This window comes from Carettochelys insculpta, chromosome 7 (assembly GCF_033958435.1).
Source record: "Carettochelys insculpta isolate YL-2023 chromosome 7, ASM3395843v1, whole genome shotgun sequence".
NCBI classification, from domain to species: Eukaryota; Metazoa; Chordata; order Testudines; family Carettochelyidae; genus Carettochelys; species Carettochelys insculpta.
The window spans coordinates 24940915-24957605 of record NC_134143.1 but is presented as its reverse complement, the minus strand read 5'-3'; the positions used below and the strand labels follow the sequence as shown (position 1 = coordinate 24957605).

At 45.0% G+C, this 16691-nt stretch overlaps 1 protein-coding gene across 2 annotated transcripts in view; it reads left to right on the top strand.

Moving 5' to 3' along the window:
* Positions 1-16691, top strand: part of FAM13C (family with sequence similarity 13 member C) — a 79368-nt gene that overhangs the window by 7026 nt on the left and 55651 nt on the right. For both annotated transcript variants that reach the window (XM_074999499.1, XM_074999498.1), the window contains exons 3-4: positions 2061-2259; positions 13732-13853. In XM_074999499.1, coding sequence (XP_074855600.1) covers positions 2061-2259; positions 13732-13853 — 321 coding nt within the window. The remainder of the gene's footprint in view (positions 1-2060; positions 2260-13731; positions 13854-16691) is intronic.

Genomic DNA, 16691 nt, shown 5'->3' with positions numbered 1-16691 from the left:
ATTCTGGGGGTGTGGTGGAATGTGTGGGCAGCATTTATGATAAAACATACCACGGGTGTCGTCATACGCGTATTGACAATAGAAAGTGCTAGTTAGGTTTCAGAAATTCCTTTGCCCCCCAACCCTCACAATATTTTAAACAAGACTACTTATTGCTACCTCAGCCTTGGAACACCTGTGCACAACACTGCTCTCCAGTCTGAGCCATGGTGGATATGGCCAAGGAATGGTGTAGAAAAAGGAGGCTATGAGAAGGGAATTGTTTGGCTGCATAAAACATAAAATCTTGGCCTCTATTTCCATGTGTATGAGTGCAATTTAAGGGCACTGAGCACTAGTGCTTTATTTAGAGCCCAGAATATCCATGGATATTTGCTTTATATCTTTGGATATCCGCATTCACATATGCTTATATCTGTGGCTCTTTTTTTGTGGACGTGGCTGTGGTGATGGATGCAGATACCATTTTAAATCTAGAACCCTGCAAATTTGCAGGTATCCACTTTATATCAATGGGAATCCCCATCCATAGAGGTGGATGCAGATATCTGCAGATCATTTTTGCAGATGCAGATATGACTGTGCATACCAATTTTGTATCAGTACAGGGCTCTAGGTATTTTTCCCAGGCGCTGATGGCTTTAGCTAATTTCTCACTCCTGAGGGTAATGAAGGCACAGAGAGCACAGCTGCTACTTGTGTCTAGTGTTGCCTGGGACCATATTCTGCTAGTCTGTTTACTGCTGTGGTGCCCACTGAAGTCTTTGAAGACTAGTGTGGGAAAATACCAGAGAGAGAAGGCTTCCAACACTGAATCTTGAGGAGAAGATTGCGGAATACCTTCCAGGAAGCTGCATCCAAATTCTTCAGGGGGATTCAAAATACATCCTTATGTCTATGAAGCAACTGCTGCTCTTTGGCCCACCAAGCAACTGCTGCTAATGAAAAGCAAATAACTCCACCTCTCTTTGCTGTATGGCCTAAACACACTTGCCCGAGGTTTCTTGCCCTGAATATGGTTCACCCATAGGGAGTGAGTGTACTGCGACGGAGTCCTGGGCAGATTCTGGCTTGCGGCATAGCTGGACTCCATTATTGCATGTCTCCTATATTTCTCCTCTTGATGTTCATCACAAGTGTCTGTCTCTTGGGCTCTTTGGAGAGATCCAAGTTGCTCTGTGGGATGGTGGTGGGGTCTCTGCCAAGTATGGCAGGCAGCTCCTTGTAAAAGCAGTAGGTTTGTGGTGTGGCACCAAACTGACTGGTGATACCTTAGCCTTCTGGCCTGCCTGCTGCAGTTCCATTGCTTTTACATGGCATTGCAGCTGATTCCTGGTATGCCCCATCCCTGCCTGTAGATAACCATGCAGCTGTACTCGAACAGCCTCTTCTCTCCACAGGCCCAAGTATTTGTTTAAGAAGGGCGTCAGCCTGTTTGGTTGGGCAGTTGCACCCAAGAAAGGAAAGTTACCAGGTGTGCCTGTCAAGTTGGGCAGTCAGGAAAACGTGTTTTAAAAAGAGAGAAGGGATGGCCTCTGCTCTCCTGGATCACTGGGTCAGTGTTGGGCATTGTGGGACAGCTTCTGGAGGACAGTGATGGCTGGTACACCTCATGTACTGTCTTCACTCATGCTCTGCTGACCACAGTAAATTGACTGTGGCTCAAAGCCACTCAAGGAGCTGAATGTTACTACATTGCCCTAACAGGATGCTTACAACAGCAGGAGACAAATTTGAATAGAGATGTGAGCAGGCGTCTCATGTCAGCTTACCTTTGTAATGTAGATCAGGCCCCAGTGAGATCACATAATTTGCAGGGGCCTAAATTACAGTTGTTTAAATTACTGTCTACATAAATGTACACTTGTGCATTTAGCATATGGTCAAATAATGAACTTCAGTCTGTAACAGAGATTTGGTTTATTAACATATACGATGTTTAGCTTATACATGTCTTTACCCTTGCAATGCTAACATATCAGGTAAAGCTGACGCCTTCAGAATTGTTCTGAGTGATGGTTAAAATCCTGCCTTACACCTTTGATTTTATTTTCTCCTAGAGAGGAAAACAACAAAGAAAACTATGCTGCCAACACTGCAATCTTAGAGGAAAGCCAGACAGCATCACAAGACACCCAGCAGCACTTGGGACAGACAGCCCACGACTGCGTATTACGGGTCGAAATGGGCAACTTAAAATTAAGAAAGCCCAAATCCATTGCAAAACTAGAAAATGGGAAAAACCATGATGAAAATCAGGTAATAATGCAAGCTCACCTGTTTCTGCTTGGGATTTATGGTGTGGTGTCACAGGAGGAATATGTTTTAAAAACAAAGGGATGCTAATGAAGCATTATTAATCCCTGCTCCGATCAGCTCTGCAATGATTTGGGTGGTGGGTTTAGCGCAAGTGGCACTTCAGTTGAACTCATTATACTTTTACTAAGGAAATTTTGCAGAATCGGCGAGAAGTCCTCAACATAGTGCTAGATTGTGAATCCACAACTGCCCACTGCTGTGAGTAAGCGTGTCACAGTGAGGATGTGCAAATCGTTTCTCTTTCTGACTCATCCTCTGGTATTTCCTGGACCTGCTGCAATAACTGAAAGATCTTTCTATTGCCACACCTCATTAGCTGCACCCCCACCCCACCATCTTCATTGTCTCTTATGTTTACCACTCTAATTTTCTGCTTCCTCCAGGCACATTCAGTATGCCCCCTTTACCGCCTTGCCTCTATGTGCTGTCTTGCACACAAACACAAGACTTGTTTGAACATCTGTTACTAAACACAAGACTTGTTTGAATATCATTCCTTACTGCTTAGCATCTCCCTTGAGAATTCTGCTGGGCTTTTTTCATCATTTGATATTCCTTTGAAACAATTTCCATGTAAAAGTTATTTCCATAACTTTCTGGTACATGACATCAGGTTTAAACAGCCACTGCTGCTTTATTGCTTTGTTAGGTAGAGCACTGGCACTGTCCTGAAAAGCATCCTTTCACATAGTGTCATGAAATATACAGTGTTCTCTGATCCTCCTGGCACAAACTTTGAGCCCCACTTCTTGGGTTATTTATGAACCTGGAATTTCTCGAAGTGTTCAGAGGAAAACGGATGAAGTAGGTATAGAATCTCTGCAGGAGTTTTCATCCTGGTTGGTTTGGTTGAAGTTGAATGACTTTATCAAAAGGAGACAGACACACTTTCTATCCCACTCAGGAGAGCAGATACTTCTTGTTTTTCCAAGATTGTGTTTGCTGCTTCAAAATGTTGAAAACTTCACTGGATGTAAACTATGCCTCTGTCACATGAGAGACCCAACAGGAGGTTGAGAAGCAGCAGGAGCAAATGCAGAAGGCCCCGCAAGGCTTTCAGCCATCCCACCAGGTCCAGAGACATACTTTTACCAACCTGGCTGACAGAATGGCAAAAAAGCCTGCCCGATTTTACAAGAGACCAGGTCATTGTGAAGCAGCAACTCTTCCAATGAACAGGGAGTCCTGTGATGGGAGCAAGTATCAGAGGGGTAGATGTGTTAGTCTGGATCTGCAAAAGCAATGAGGGGTCCTGTGGCACCTTATAGACTAACAGAAATGTATGAGCATAAGCTTTCGTGGGCTGAGACCCACTTTGTCATATGCAGGTAGTGGAAATTTGTGGAGGCAGGTATAAATAGGCAGGCCACAGCAAGGCTGGAGATAACGAGGTTAACTCAGTCCGGGAGGGTGAGGCCTACTACTAGCACTTGATCTGGAGGTATGAACACCAGGAGATGAGAAACTGCTTTTGTATTTAGCGAGCCATTCACCATCTTTTGTTTAATCCTGAGCTGAGGGTGTCAAATTTGCAGATGAAATGCAGCTCAGCAGTTTCTCTTTGGAGTCTGGTTTTAAAATTTTTTTGCTGTAGGATAGCTGCTTTTAAATCTGTTACTGTGTGTCCTGGGAGATTGAAGTGCTCTCCTACAGGCTTTTGTACATTGCCATTTCTGATATCCGACTTGTGTGCATTTATTCTTTTCTGTAGGGACTGTCCAGTTTGTCCATTGTATATAGCACAGGGGCACTGCTGGCACATGATGGCTTATATTACATTGGTAGATGTGCAGCTGAATGAACATATGATGGTGTGACTGACCTGGTTAGAGGGATGACCCCTAGGAGCTGGGGTTGGGATCCTATAGAATGGGCCTGGATGATGATCCCGATGCATTCCTTGACACATTGGAGCAGGTAGCAACAGGCACTGGATGTGATGAGGTGACTTGGGCCCTACTGCTGGCTCCCTATTAGGCAGGCACAGCTCAAGCGACATAGATGGCATTGAACGGTGTACAGGCCTGGAACTATCAGACTGTGAGGGCAGCCATTCACGACTTGATGCTCCTGTCCACAGAGAAATACCTCCAAAACTTCTGATCAGTGAGATGAATTGGAGCTGTGTGGCCCTGAGCGTTTGCCCAGAGACTAATGGACTGTGCCTCCCATAGGCTGAGGCCCAAGACTCAAATGGCGGGGGAAATAATGGACTCACTAGTCCTAGAATTTTTGTTAGTGTCTCCATGTGACTTTGAGTCTGGATCAGGTGACATCAGCCTAGTATGGTTGATGAAGCAGTCGAGTTACCTACAGAATACATGAAAACAGACTACAAAGGGAGGGCTGACCTGTAAAGATCCAGAGGTAGGGAAGCATCCAAAGGAACTCCTCTGGAAAGGCCCAGAGAGGAGGAAGAGAAATCCTGAAGAGCACCAGTAGAGCCAGTGTGATCGTTTGCTGGAGGTGTGAGCAGCCAGAACATAAAAACAGACACTGTTCAGGTATGGAACGTGGCTGCGTCAAGTTTTGCAGTTGGGCTAAAGCTGGAGGACAGGAAAGGTGAAGGTAGGGAGAAAAACCCTAAGGCATAGGTGTCCAAACGTTTGGCTTGCCTGGGCCGCATTGAGTGAAGAGGAATTGTCTTGGGCTGCATATAAAATATATAATATAGTTAATGTATATTAATCACATAATAATGTTAAAAGTTTACGATCTTGTGGGGCCCCATTACTAGCTGTCCAGGGCCACATGCGGCCCGTGGGCCGCGGGTTGGACACTCCTGCCCTAAACGGTTTAATGGATACAGCTTCAGCCCTCTTGCTTATCTATCAGGGCTGATAAAACCGCATGGGATAATTCTTGCTGCACAGATGGCCCTGGAGTATATCTATGGGGAAAGGAAACACTACCATATAGACCTAGAAGTGACAGGCAGACTTAAGTGGAAGCAGGTAGGGATAGTAGCAATACTGGATACAGATGGGGCCCTCTCCCTGCAGGGAAAACTAAAGCTCTGCTGATGAAGGGAGCTGGGACCCAAGGATTGGGAAGGAAGAGGAGCAGAATCTTTGGGGAAAGTGAACATGGAAACTCTAGACACCCTAACCCAGATAGAGCAGGCAGAGGAGGAGGTGGTGCAGGGGATATGGCCAGCCCATGCACCTGAAGGGGCAATTGGAGTTCCCCACAAAGCGGCTCCCAGGGAAGGAGGTGTGGATTCGTCTGGGTGGCTTAGGGGTCCCAGGTCCATCCTGCCAAAGACTGAAGCTGACCCCGACTCCCTAGCTGATGAAAAGTGATGATGGAGGAAAGACACCTTTGTGAGTTGCAAATGGTGTGAGAACCTGTGGGTAGCAGCAGAGTTACTGGGGGCATCCACCCCAACAGTGTACTTCCTGCAAATGAGGGAATGAAAGAACCCTTTTGTAAATGCCAGGGATTGCCCAAAAGAAGCGGAGATGCTCTCCTGGACAAACCTTTTCAGCTGAGGACAGAGGGGGTGAGGAAGGAAGAACCTGGTGGTTCATAAGGGACAATTGTATGACAGGATGCTGGCTAAGGAAAGCTGAGCACTGAGGTGATTGATCCAATGAAGTGGGTCTGTCCCAAGAAAGCTCATCAATGGATAAATCATCCTGTTAGTCTTTGAAGTGCTGCGTTTCTGCTGTTTTGTTTTGTTAGAATACAGACTAACGTGGCTACTTCTCTATTACTGTCCCAAGGCAGGCATGATGAAGTGGTCCCAAACCCCTGCCCAGAGGCTGTGACTGACAGGCTGTACTAGTGGAAACAGTCTGCAATTTCTCAGAAGGTTATAGTAAAGCCTAGCACTGAACGTTCTTCCCTTAGCAACCTTGGATGTATTGTGTTGTCTCCAGGTTTTATAGTCATAATTCTTATTGCTACAGCTGCTTGCAGAGTTCACCTCCATTCTCTCCCATAAAGTGGGCTAGCTTCAGGAGACATGACTGAGCCAGGCATGTGTTATCTCCTTGGATATTTAACGGCATGAGGCTGGCGTGCTACTGATTTTTGTGCCTGTGTTTAATTCCCACTTTTTGAAGGGGAGGCTGTGCAGATGCAACGTCAGTGGTAACGTTTCTTGAAGTGCTACATGGATATTCCTGGTGATAGCTTTTATTTTCTTATGGGAACAGATCATTTTTGGAAAGCATTCCTAATATTCTACCATGGGAGAGGCACTTCTAGATCCCAGAAGAATAAAGCAAAAGTAAACAACTTCTTTGAATTACAGCAACCTCTGCCAACATTTCAACTTCAGTCTCCTGGCTAAATATAGCTATGTGCTAGTGCTAGAGATCTAAACTGGTGTCTAAGTCAAACCACTGACTGTCATGTTTTATTAGTCCTTAGTTATTAGGAAATCATTCATAGAGTGGCTGGAAGATATTACATATCCCTTTATTCCAGTCAGTGGGAATGAAAAATTAGTGGAAATATATTCGTGGTATGTCCACATTGCAGCTGGAAGTGACACTCTGTGTGGGTAACCAGATTAATACTAACGACAAAAGGGGAAGTAGATCAGGAAAAGCAGCTAAACAGAAGGGCATAAAATAAGGTAGCAAGATGTTTGATCTCTTACCTTCTTGTCAGTTAGTTTAAAATTGTTAGTCTTTAAGGTGTTACAGGACTGCTTATGTTTTAACTGTACACATGAGGCAGCAAGTGTGCATTTGACTGGCTGCGTTGCCTATTTGTGTTTGAAAAATCTCCAAATAGTGATTAAGCTGTTCTAGCTCAAGTGATTCCCTGTTTTCTGTTGCTACACAATGTTCCTTTAGCGATACCATCATCTCAATTTCACTCTGACAATGAGTGGGAAGCTGTTTGTTTATTTACTTTATGACAGTATCTAAATACAAAATTTGCTTTGACATACCAGAGATTTGGTTATCATCCCCATCTTGGTGTTAGTATCTACTAAGCTCTTAGCAGTTGCAACACCTTGAGATGTTCCTGATGGGATTTAGCTCTTCAATAACAGAATAGATATTGAATTATTGGGATTGAGAGGTAAAATTTGTGCACTTATTTGGTACACCACAATCTCTGTGTATTGGGCCAGATTATATGTAAATTTCCACCAGCAGACACCCAGCTGCGTGGCTATCATGGTGGAAAGACTGTGAGGATGGAGTGGTATCTCTGTATTCCTAGAAGAATGGGGCAGAAGTTACAGGTGAAGTTGAACACAAGTTGCAATGGCAGAGGTAAATGTTGGAAAAATAAGGTCTCATTCAAGAGTGAAATAAAAATGGTACATGCATTGGCAAATAGATATTTACAGAATTATTTTTCTGTAAGAAACTTGCACGCAAGGGAGTAGAAGAGAGAACAAACTAGAATACCTGACAATGCAGCTTGATTATGTGATCGCATTTTCGAAAGACCTTGGCACTTAGTTCCTGTTGTTGCCAGTGGTGAGAGCTATTTAGCTTTGAGCGCTACTGAAAATCTGGCTGTTATACTTAAAATAATTACTGGGCTCTTTCTCAGGGGATAAGGCAAAACATTACATTTATGGATAATGTAACATTATTCCAGTATATGCATATGTACCCTGTACTCACATATTTGAACAAACACACGCATACATACCACCTTGTCGATGTTATAGTTACCAGTCTGTTGCTTGCATCTATTCACTGGCCAGATGAGTCAATGTAAGGAAATGGGGAGCAGGGCTTCCGCCGGTCGGCTTCGATGCTCCAAGCTTGACAAGAGCTGAAGATCCATGCAGCACACCACACATTTTATAGGACTTTTCTCCCATTCATTTCTATGCATTGTGCTCCATCAGCTCTTAATCAGTCACCATCAGTTCGGGTAACATCCGTTTATCCAGACGGTTTTCATTGTCATCTGATATAAGCACGTCGGTGTTTCTTCTGTAGTGCTGTTTCAAGCTGTTTTGTCTGCCTTAGTAGGGGTGCTTGCCTTTAACTTCAATTATATACTTTGCCTATGTGAAGTAATTATGTGTTTGCTGAGGGGAGTTAAGGGAGTGCATCTCACCTATAGGTGGCTCTGATTTGTGCTGTGGACAAGCCTGGTGCCCAGAGAGGATCAGGGGACTAATGGCTTAGAGACAATTTTACACACACAATTCAGGAATTAGACTGTAAAATTTAATAGGGAATAATAGCCTTTCTGTAGGTGCTTTTCTTAAAAAACTATACTGTAGATTTCAGTAGTTGATATATAATTCTTGATTAAATGCCGTTTCACAGTTCTCAACACTTACACAAAAACTATCTTCTGTTTAAAATCTATAGTTTTTTTTTCTGTGATCTTATGAAGACCCTGCAATAAACATGCCCCTAACAGGAAGCCTAAGGGAAGGGCAGAGTGGCATTACAACCTACCCTCCCTTAATGCAAATCCATTCTGGAGCATCTGGACAAGGACATCAAGCACAGGAGCTGAATTTACATCTCCAACTCACAGGTTGAGTATGTCATGGGTGGTGGTGGGGAGTTTAGGTGTGATTTCATCAGACTATATAAGAACCTACCTGGGGATTCGAAGTTTGACCATAGATGGCCCTTCAATCATTCAGACAAAGATGTACAAGCACTGAAGTTGAACCGAGACACATTCTGACTGGAAATAAAGTGCAAATATTTAACAGAAGGTGTAATTAATCGTTGGGGCAACCTACCCAAAGCTGTGGTGGACTCTTAGTAACTGGAAGTTTTAAATCAATATTGAACACTTTTCTAAAAGATCTGTTTTAACACAAGCACAGCTATTGGATTTGAAGCAGGAATTAATACAGGGAAGTCCTATGGACAGATGTCAGCAGGAGGTCAAAGTAGATGATCACAATGGTCCTCTCCAGCCTTGCAAACTGTGGATGTATAAATGGTTCATATGGTCTAGTTCTGTGTGTTTCCCTGATCCACTTTAGCTTTTCTGTAGTATTTAATCTATTATAAATCAAATGTCAATGGAATGCCAAAATGAAGCATGCACAGCGCATATTATGAAGAGGAAAGATGATAAGTTAGGTTTTGGAAGTCAGTCTGCTTTTTTTAACTAATCCCCTTCCTCTGTAGCTCCTCTTTGATGCACATTAATATGAGTTTGGATTATAAAAGGATTCACCCTTACATTCTTCACTGATACTGAGGTGTATAAAGTAACACTGAGCTCACCCACTTCTAAGTAGAGCAAATAACAGTCCTATTTCTCAGTGTGATCACCACGATGAAGGACTAAGAAAAGTAAATGGCACAAATCACAAGAGAGGAGTACAGGAAACTGCTACATGGAATTAGGTACTTTGATATAAATTAAATGGAAATACAATGGAAAATGAAAAGCAAAAGTGCAAAATCATTCCTATTAATTCAACATTGGTATTGTGGTTTTAAACACATGAGTCAGAGTACTGAATAATGGAGCTACAGCAAAATGCACCAGTTGTGGGTGGATAAGGCATGAAATTCTCACTGAGGCCTTAACCCTACATCCATGCAAAGATGTATTTTTAATAGCCCCTTCTGTGACACAGTCATAGCATAGCCACTCATCAATGAGGTGAAGAGGAAACTGAGTGCTCTGAGCAGGAGAGAAGCAAATAATTTGTGTCAGGCAAACCTTTCCTAAGGTCATGATATCCTGCCTGAAGTAAAAATGTTGCTGGAAGAAGCCTTGCACTGCTGTGTGCCCCTGACGCTTTAATGGTTCGATTTCCATACAAACCATGTGCAGCTATTTAGTAGTAGTAGTAGTAGTAGCATCCTTCAGTCTACGTAGACTATGGATCGTGCCCTTCGTAGTTCCATTTGGCATCCTCATTTGCAGCTTTGGCTGTGACTGTGAAGACCCACATGAGAGTGGCAGTCCTTGCTGCATCTATTGCATGTGTAATGGGTGTCTGGCAAGTCCTTGCTGTGTTTTCTGTGGGCTTGCTTCTCCTTTGCTAGCTGTGTGATCCTCAACTCACCCTTCTGAAGGCCCTTGTATAGTTCCTGCCTCCATCTTCTGCGATCATCTGCCAGCTCCTCCCAGCTGTCTGGCTTGATGTCTACTTCCCTGAGGTCTCTTGCAAACATCTTTGTAGTGCAGCTGGGGGCATCTGGGAGGCCTTTTGCCACAGGCTAGCTCACCATAGAGGATGTCTTTTGGGATCCTTCCATCATTCATCCTGTGGACATGGCCAAGCCAGCAGAGCTGCTGCTGCGTGAGGAGGGTGTGCATGGTTGGGATTCCAGCTTGCTCAAGGAGGGTAGTGTTGGACACTGTCCTTCCACGATATTCCAAGGATGCGCCTGAGGCAGCGCAAGTGGAAGACGTTCAGCCTCTTTTCCTGGCAGGCGTACAGGGTCCAAGTCTCGCTGCCGTAAAGGAGGGCGCCGAGGATGCAGGCTCTGTAGACTTGCATTTTGGTGTGAGTGTGCAGCTTGTTGTTATTCCACACACTCTCGTTGAGTCTGGACAGAGTTGTGGCTGCTTTACTGATCCTCCTATTTAGCTCAGTCTCCAAGGACAGGGTGTCAGTGATGGTGGACCCGAGGTAAACGAACTCGTGGACGACCTCTAACGTATAGTTGTCAATGCTGATTGATGGAGAAACAGCAACGTCCTGAGAGAGTACATTTGTCTTCTTTAGGCTGATGGACAGCCCAAAGTCCTTGCATGCTTTGGAGAACTGGTCCAGCAGCTTCTGAAGCTGGTCTTCCGTGTGTGACACGACAGCAGCGTCATCTGCGAACAGCATCTCTCTGATGAGGACTTCCCACACCTTAGATTTAGCTTTCAGCCTTTGCAAGATTAAACAGTTTCCCATCAGATCTTGTGTGGAAAAAGATGCCCTCTGTCGAAGATCCAAAGGCGTGTTTAAGGAGGAGTGCGAAGAAGATCCCAAACAGTGTTGGAGCAAGGACGCATCCTTGTTTAACGCTGCTCCTGATGCTGAAAGCATCCGATAATGTGCCATCGTATTGGATGGTTCCTCTCATGTCTTCGTGGAAAGATTGGATCATCTTGAGTAACCGTGGCGGACATCCTATCTTGTGGAGCAGTTTGAACAGTCCGTCCCTGCTGACCAAGTCGAAGGCCTTGGTTAGGTCGATGAAGGCAATATAGAGTGGCTTCCTCTGCTCCCTGCATTTCTCCTGCAGCTGCCTCAGAGAGAAGACCATGTCGATGGTAGATCTCTCTGCACGGAATGCGTACTATGATTCAGGATACACCCTCTCAGCAATCTTCTGGAGTCTGCCGAGGATGATGCGAGCAAACAGTTTACCACTGATGCTTAGGAGGGAGATATCATGGTAATTGTTGCAGTCGCTTCTGTCTCCTTTGTTCTTATACAAGGTTATGATGTTAGCGTCGCGCATGTCCTGTGGAACCTCTCCATCTCTCCAGCACAGGCACAGTAGCTCATGTAGGGGTTCCAGGAGTGTCCCCGTGGCACACTTGATTACCTCTGGTGGTATACCATCCTGGCCCGGGGCCTTTCCTATTGCAATGTTGTCGATGGCTTTCTTCAGTTCATCCACAGTTGGTTCCTGGTCCAGTTTGTCCATTACTGGTAAGAGTTCGACGGCATCGAGGGCTGAGTTGACCACAATGTTCTAATGTTCTAGTGCAGCTATTTATAGCTTTCCAAAAGGAGATACTAGAATGATACTTATTTCTATACTACCTACCTCTTATTAGCTACATCTACACTGCAGCGATCAGTCAGCAGAAGGTACTGTTGGAAGAAATCTTCCGACAAAACTTCTGTCGATAGATCACGTCTACACACTAAAGCAAATCGAAAGAGTAATCTGGCCTGTCGGCAGAGCAGCCAGACTCCCCGGCTGCTCTCTTGACAGAGAGGCCAACTGGAAACTCAGCAAATGGGGCTGCCCAGTGAATTGGAAGACCCGTCTGTCGACAGAGGGGCACCCACCCAGTGCCTCTACATGGCTTTTTTGTTGACAGAAACTGTCGACAAAGCTGTTATTCCTCATCCTGGAGAGGCAGGATGCTGTCGGCTGAAGTGCTGAGTTTTGTTGACAGACTGTCATGAAATGATTGTAGCGTAACATAGACTGTTGACAAACGGCATTTTGTGTGTAGACGCTCTGCGAGCTTTCTTGACAAAACCCTCTAGGGTAGACGTAGCCATCTCTTTGGAGTAGCTTGTACCTCCTAGGAGTTTTTTTCTGTTTGGAGCAGTCACATGTGCAGGAGAGCTCCTGACTGTAATAGTGTCAGACCTGTGAGTCGGAGAGCCAAAGAAGGAAGGCCTTGGCTATCTCTTGCTTTGAGTACAATACACAAGCGTGCTAAACACTGCTGTTCTGCCACTGCTTTGTTCTCATCCTACAAAGAACAAACAGGACCACACGCATCATTTTGCTATCATTAAAGTCATCACAAGAATGCAAATAAATAAATGTGGTATTCACTACTGATTCCTTAAGTGAGGTGATGAGGTCAATGAGTTGAAAGAGTGTGTTGGGGGCAGGGGCAGCAAGATCACAGCTCCCATTGGCCATGCGTGTGGCACTGGCAGAATGTGGAGCTCCTCACCCCTAAAAGGAGTGCAGAGAGCACATGGCTTCTCCAGCTTGCTGCTTTGAGCGGCATGTAGGCATGCAGCAGACAGGGAGCCTGCTTGGGAGTGCCACTAGGCTGCTGACGGGGAGCCACCAAAGATTAGTGCCTCCCATCCAGAACCTGCAGCTGGCATCCCCATGTTTGACACTGTGTTTATGTACAGTATCTAGCACAATACAGCCCTATTTTCAGCTGGGGCCTCTGACTGCTGTGATAGCACAATAGGAAAATGTGGTTCTCTACAAGGACTACCAAACATCCCAAAGTTAGGGGGTAAGTACAGTCAGTGCCTGGAAAATCCCTTACAGATTTGGAAGCTGATCTTATGGACCCTTATGTGAACTGAGCTTACTTTTGTGAGTTAGGGTTTTCAAGATGGGGCCTGAAATAGAAATCTTTCTTGGAATGGTCTGGAATCAAATGCAAATATTTATAGATAAGCATGCTGAGCAGTACCTGTAGGACTCTTGAGGACACTTTGATGTCTGGTGTCTAAATAATGACCAGAAACAGAAGATGAGTTTTATATTTGTCTCATTGGTAGCTTTTTGTGTGCAATCTGCTTATGGAAAGTATTGTCGGATGAAGAATAGTGATGCTTTGGACCTTTCAGAATTATTGCTGTGCATTTGTTAGTCCCTCCTTTATGCATCAGGGGAAAATCAGTTGAAACCTCCCACCCAAAAAACAGTATAAAGCATTGCCCGCCCCCCCCCAACCAACTTTGTTTCCTACAGCTTTTTTTGTTTTGTTTTTTTTAGTAAGAGCAAAACCATTCACATCAGGTAGGCCAGTGCTGACAGACTGCTCTGTTGCTTTTTGCAGGAGATGGAGAATGTATTACCAGGATTCTCAGATGCTCTGGGGGAAACAGGAGAGTCCGCTAATGACTACGCTCAAAATGTGGCTTTCAGATGCCAGGAGACAGTTGTGAGTCTTCAGCCTGGGTAAGCTTTGGGATAAGACGGTGCATTTTACTTTGTTTAACTGCAAGAAATGGTAACACATTTGTATGCAGACAGCTGTATAAAATATTCATGTTCCTGGCTTTTATTGGGAGTGGTACTCAAAGATTCGTATAGCTGTTTGCAGATTTAAAAAAAGGGGATGGAGATAGGATACTACTTTAACTTGAAATTTCCAGGCAAGATGTGCGTCCTTTTCCTCATTTTAATTCCAAACTCTCAATTCCTTTGGGCCAGCTTCAAAATCATGCCTAACTGACTCTCAGATCTACGAGAAGTCAGGAAGTGATAAGGACAGGCATAGTTTTGATGCTGTGGATCAATCAGGTCCTGTAAGCAGTAGAATTAGTCTGATTCCATAAGGGATGGTTTCCATGGAGGGTGCCTGCTTGTCAGAGCTTTCCTCTCCATAACCACCTCAGTGTCCAATCTGTCCACGTAGACTGTCCCCCAAGGAGAAGACTGGGCCTTTATTGTCAGGACTGGTTTCAGAGTTGACAATTACGCTGTGCTGAGCCTCTGTTCATGGGTCACCCCTTTACAAATCAATCTGAAACACCAGATGTCGTCCACGGAGGATGGCTCAGCACAATCAAACTGGGTATAAAGGTTCTCTTGGGTGAAGGTAAGAGGGATTGTTGTCTGTTTTCTTTGTTCCCTGTCTCAAGTGGCACCCTACTTTTAGTGCTTGAGTCAGGAGATGGTGCTGACCCCAGTCACTCAAGTCCTTTGTGCTAATTGTTCATAACAACATGCTGTGTAGTGTCCCTACTGCTCATTGCTGGAGAGTTTTAGCCAGTCTATGCCAGAAGCCAATGGAAAAGAACCGCTTTTTAGAAAAGAACCGCTCTCGGTCCTGAAGCCCTGGATGAAACGGGATACAACTAATGGTAATACATTGTTTTTCCCTGCTAAGGCTGCATCTACACTCCAAGATAAATTTGAATTTAATGCAGTTAACGCGATATTACAATGTGACTGTCTTCACTGTAAATATCATTAGCTCAATTTAGGGAGCGCTAATATTAATATCATAACGTCATTGAAACCGGCTGGGTGTAACATCAAGCTAGAATTTAAAAGTTCATATAAAGGCCAGTGTGGATGCGGTATGTCTTAAAATTGAATTTATTAGCCTGCAGAGGCGTCCATATGTACCCCACAATGCCCCACAGTGTTCCGCTCTGGCCGCATCCATCTCCGCTGCTCTCCAGGGACGCAGGAATTAGGTAACAGGAAGACCGTGAATTTCATTTTGGGACCAGGAAGCCTGTGGCTGTTGGCTCATGTTTGTATGAGAGTCTGAGAAACATCTTTCTTTCTTTCTTTCTTTCTTTTCTATTAGCGCAGTGAGTGCATCTGCCTGTTACAAATAGCTACAACATGGAGTTTGTGGTTCTGTGTCTACCTCTGCTAGCTGAGCAGTTGGCATTTTTTTCTGCACTGCCTGGCACCAGCTATGGCACCAGCCGCTGCCCCACCACACCACAAGGCAGCTGGGCTCTTGGATGTGGGGGGGTCGTGCTTCTGTGAGAGGCTGAGAAACTTCTTCTCAGCAGTTCACATTTGTGCAGGCCCCTTTCTTCCTACCCCCCAGGTGGCACATAGTTAGGGGTCTTTTCTGCACCCAACATCAAGTGGCTAACCCCCGACCCAATAAAAGGACATGCCTGCCGTTTGGGGCTGACCATGCTTCTGGGCAGCGCCATATCCTGGCTTGCACATGGTGAGGGCTCCAAGGGCAGGAAAGATTTTGGAGGGCTTGCTGCCACTGGGAGTCTGCTTCAACTGGCCCCTCAGCAAAATAGTTCAGGGGCTTGCTGCCGCCTGGGGGAAGTCTCCCCTGGCAGCTCAGATTTTTGGGGGCTTGCTGCCACCAGGGGGACTACTTCAACTGGCCCCCCACCCCCAACAATGTTATTTTCAGGGGCTTGCTGCCACCCAGGGGAAGTTTCCCCTGGTGTCTAAGATTTTCAGGGACTTGCAGATGCCTGGTGGGGACACCTCATCTGGCCTTCCACACAACCTGCCCCCAGCCACAATACGGACACTGGGGGCTAGCTGTTGCCAAGGGAAGTATCCTCCCGGTAGCTGCAAATTGCAGGGCCTGGCCGCCACCTGAGGGGAACAATTCAAGTGGCCCTCAAGCCACAGACCCCACACCCTACTGCCAAAGGAGATTTTCAGGGATGATGTCAAATGGCCATTCAGCTTCTCAGATACCAACAACAATGCTGCTTTTTGTAAAATCTTTGATAATTCACTTACAGTTTTAAAAAGCAATTCAGTTACAGAAGAAAGAGATTTCTGTTAATGTGGTGATCTTTGTTGATGCCCTACTTTTCCTGCCTTCTGCCTGGAAAAATAGATGTTTGCTTACCATGGGAGGGGAATGGAGGGCAATGTGGGAAGATGTTGTCAAATACCCACAACCACTTGCAGAGAAATTTTTTCCTATGCTGCACCAGCAAAAATATCCAGAATGCTACAGGGTTAAGGGAATTGTGGGGTAGGTTCCCACAATGCACTGCTGCAGCAGTTGATGTTTGCCAATTGAGTGTGACAGCAATAAGTCAACTTGTGCAGAGCACACGGGGAGGGGAGGATACTCTCATTCAAATTTATAAAATCCAGCGTTACAAAATTGGTATTAATAAATTCAAATTTGTCTTGCAGCGTAGACACAGTCTAAGGCACGAGGTTCAAACTGGGACTAGGTTGGATCTGACAATTGCAGTCTCACAGCAGTTTGGGTGTTTTATTTGAAATGAACCCATTGTCTCTAGTTATGGGTTGTTTTTCTAACAGGCAACCATATTA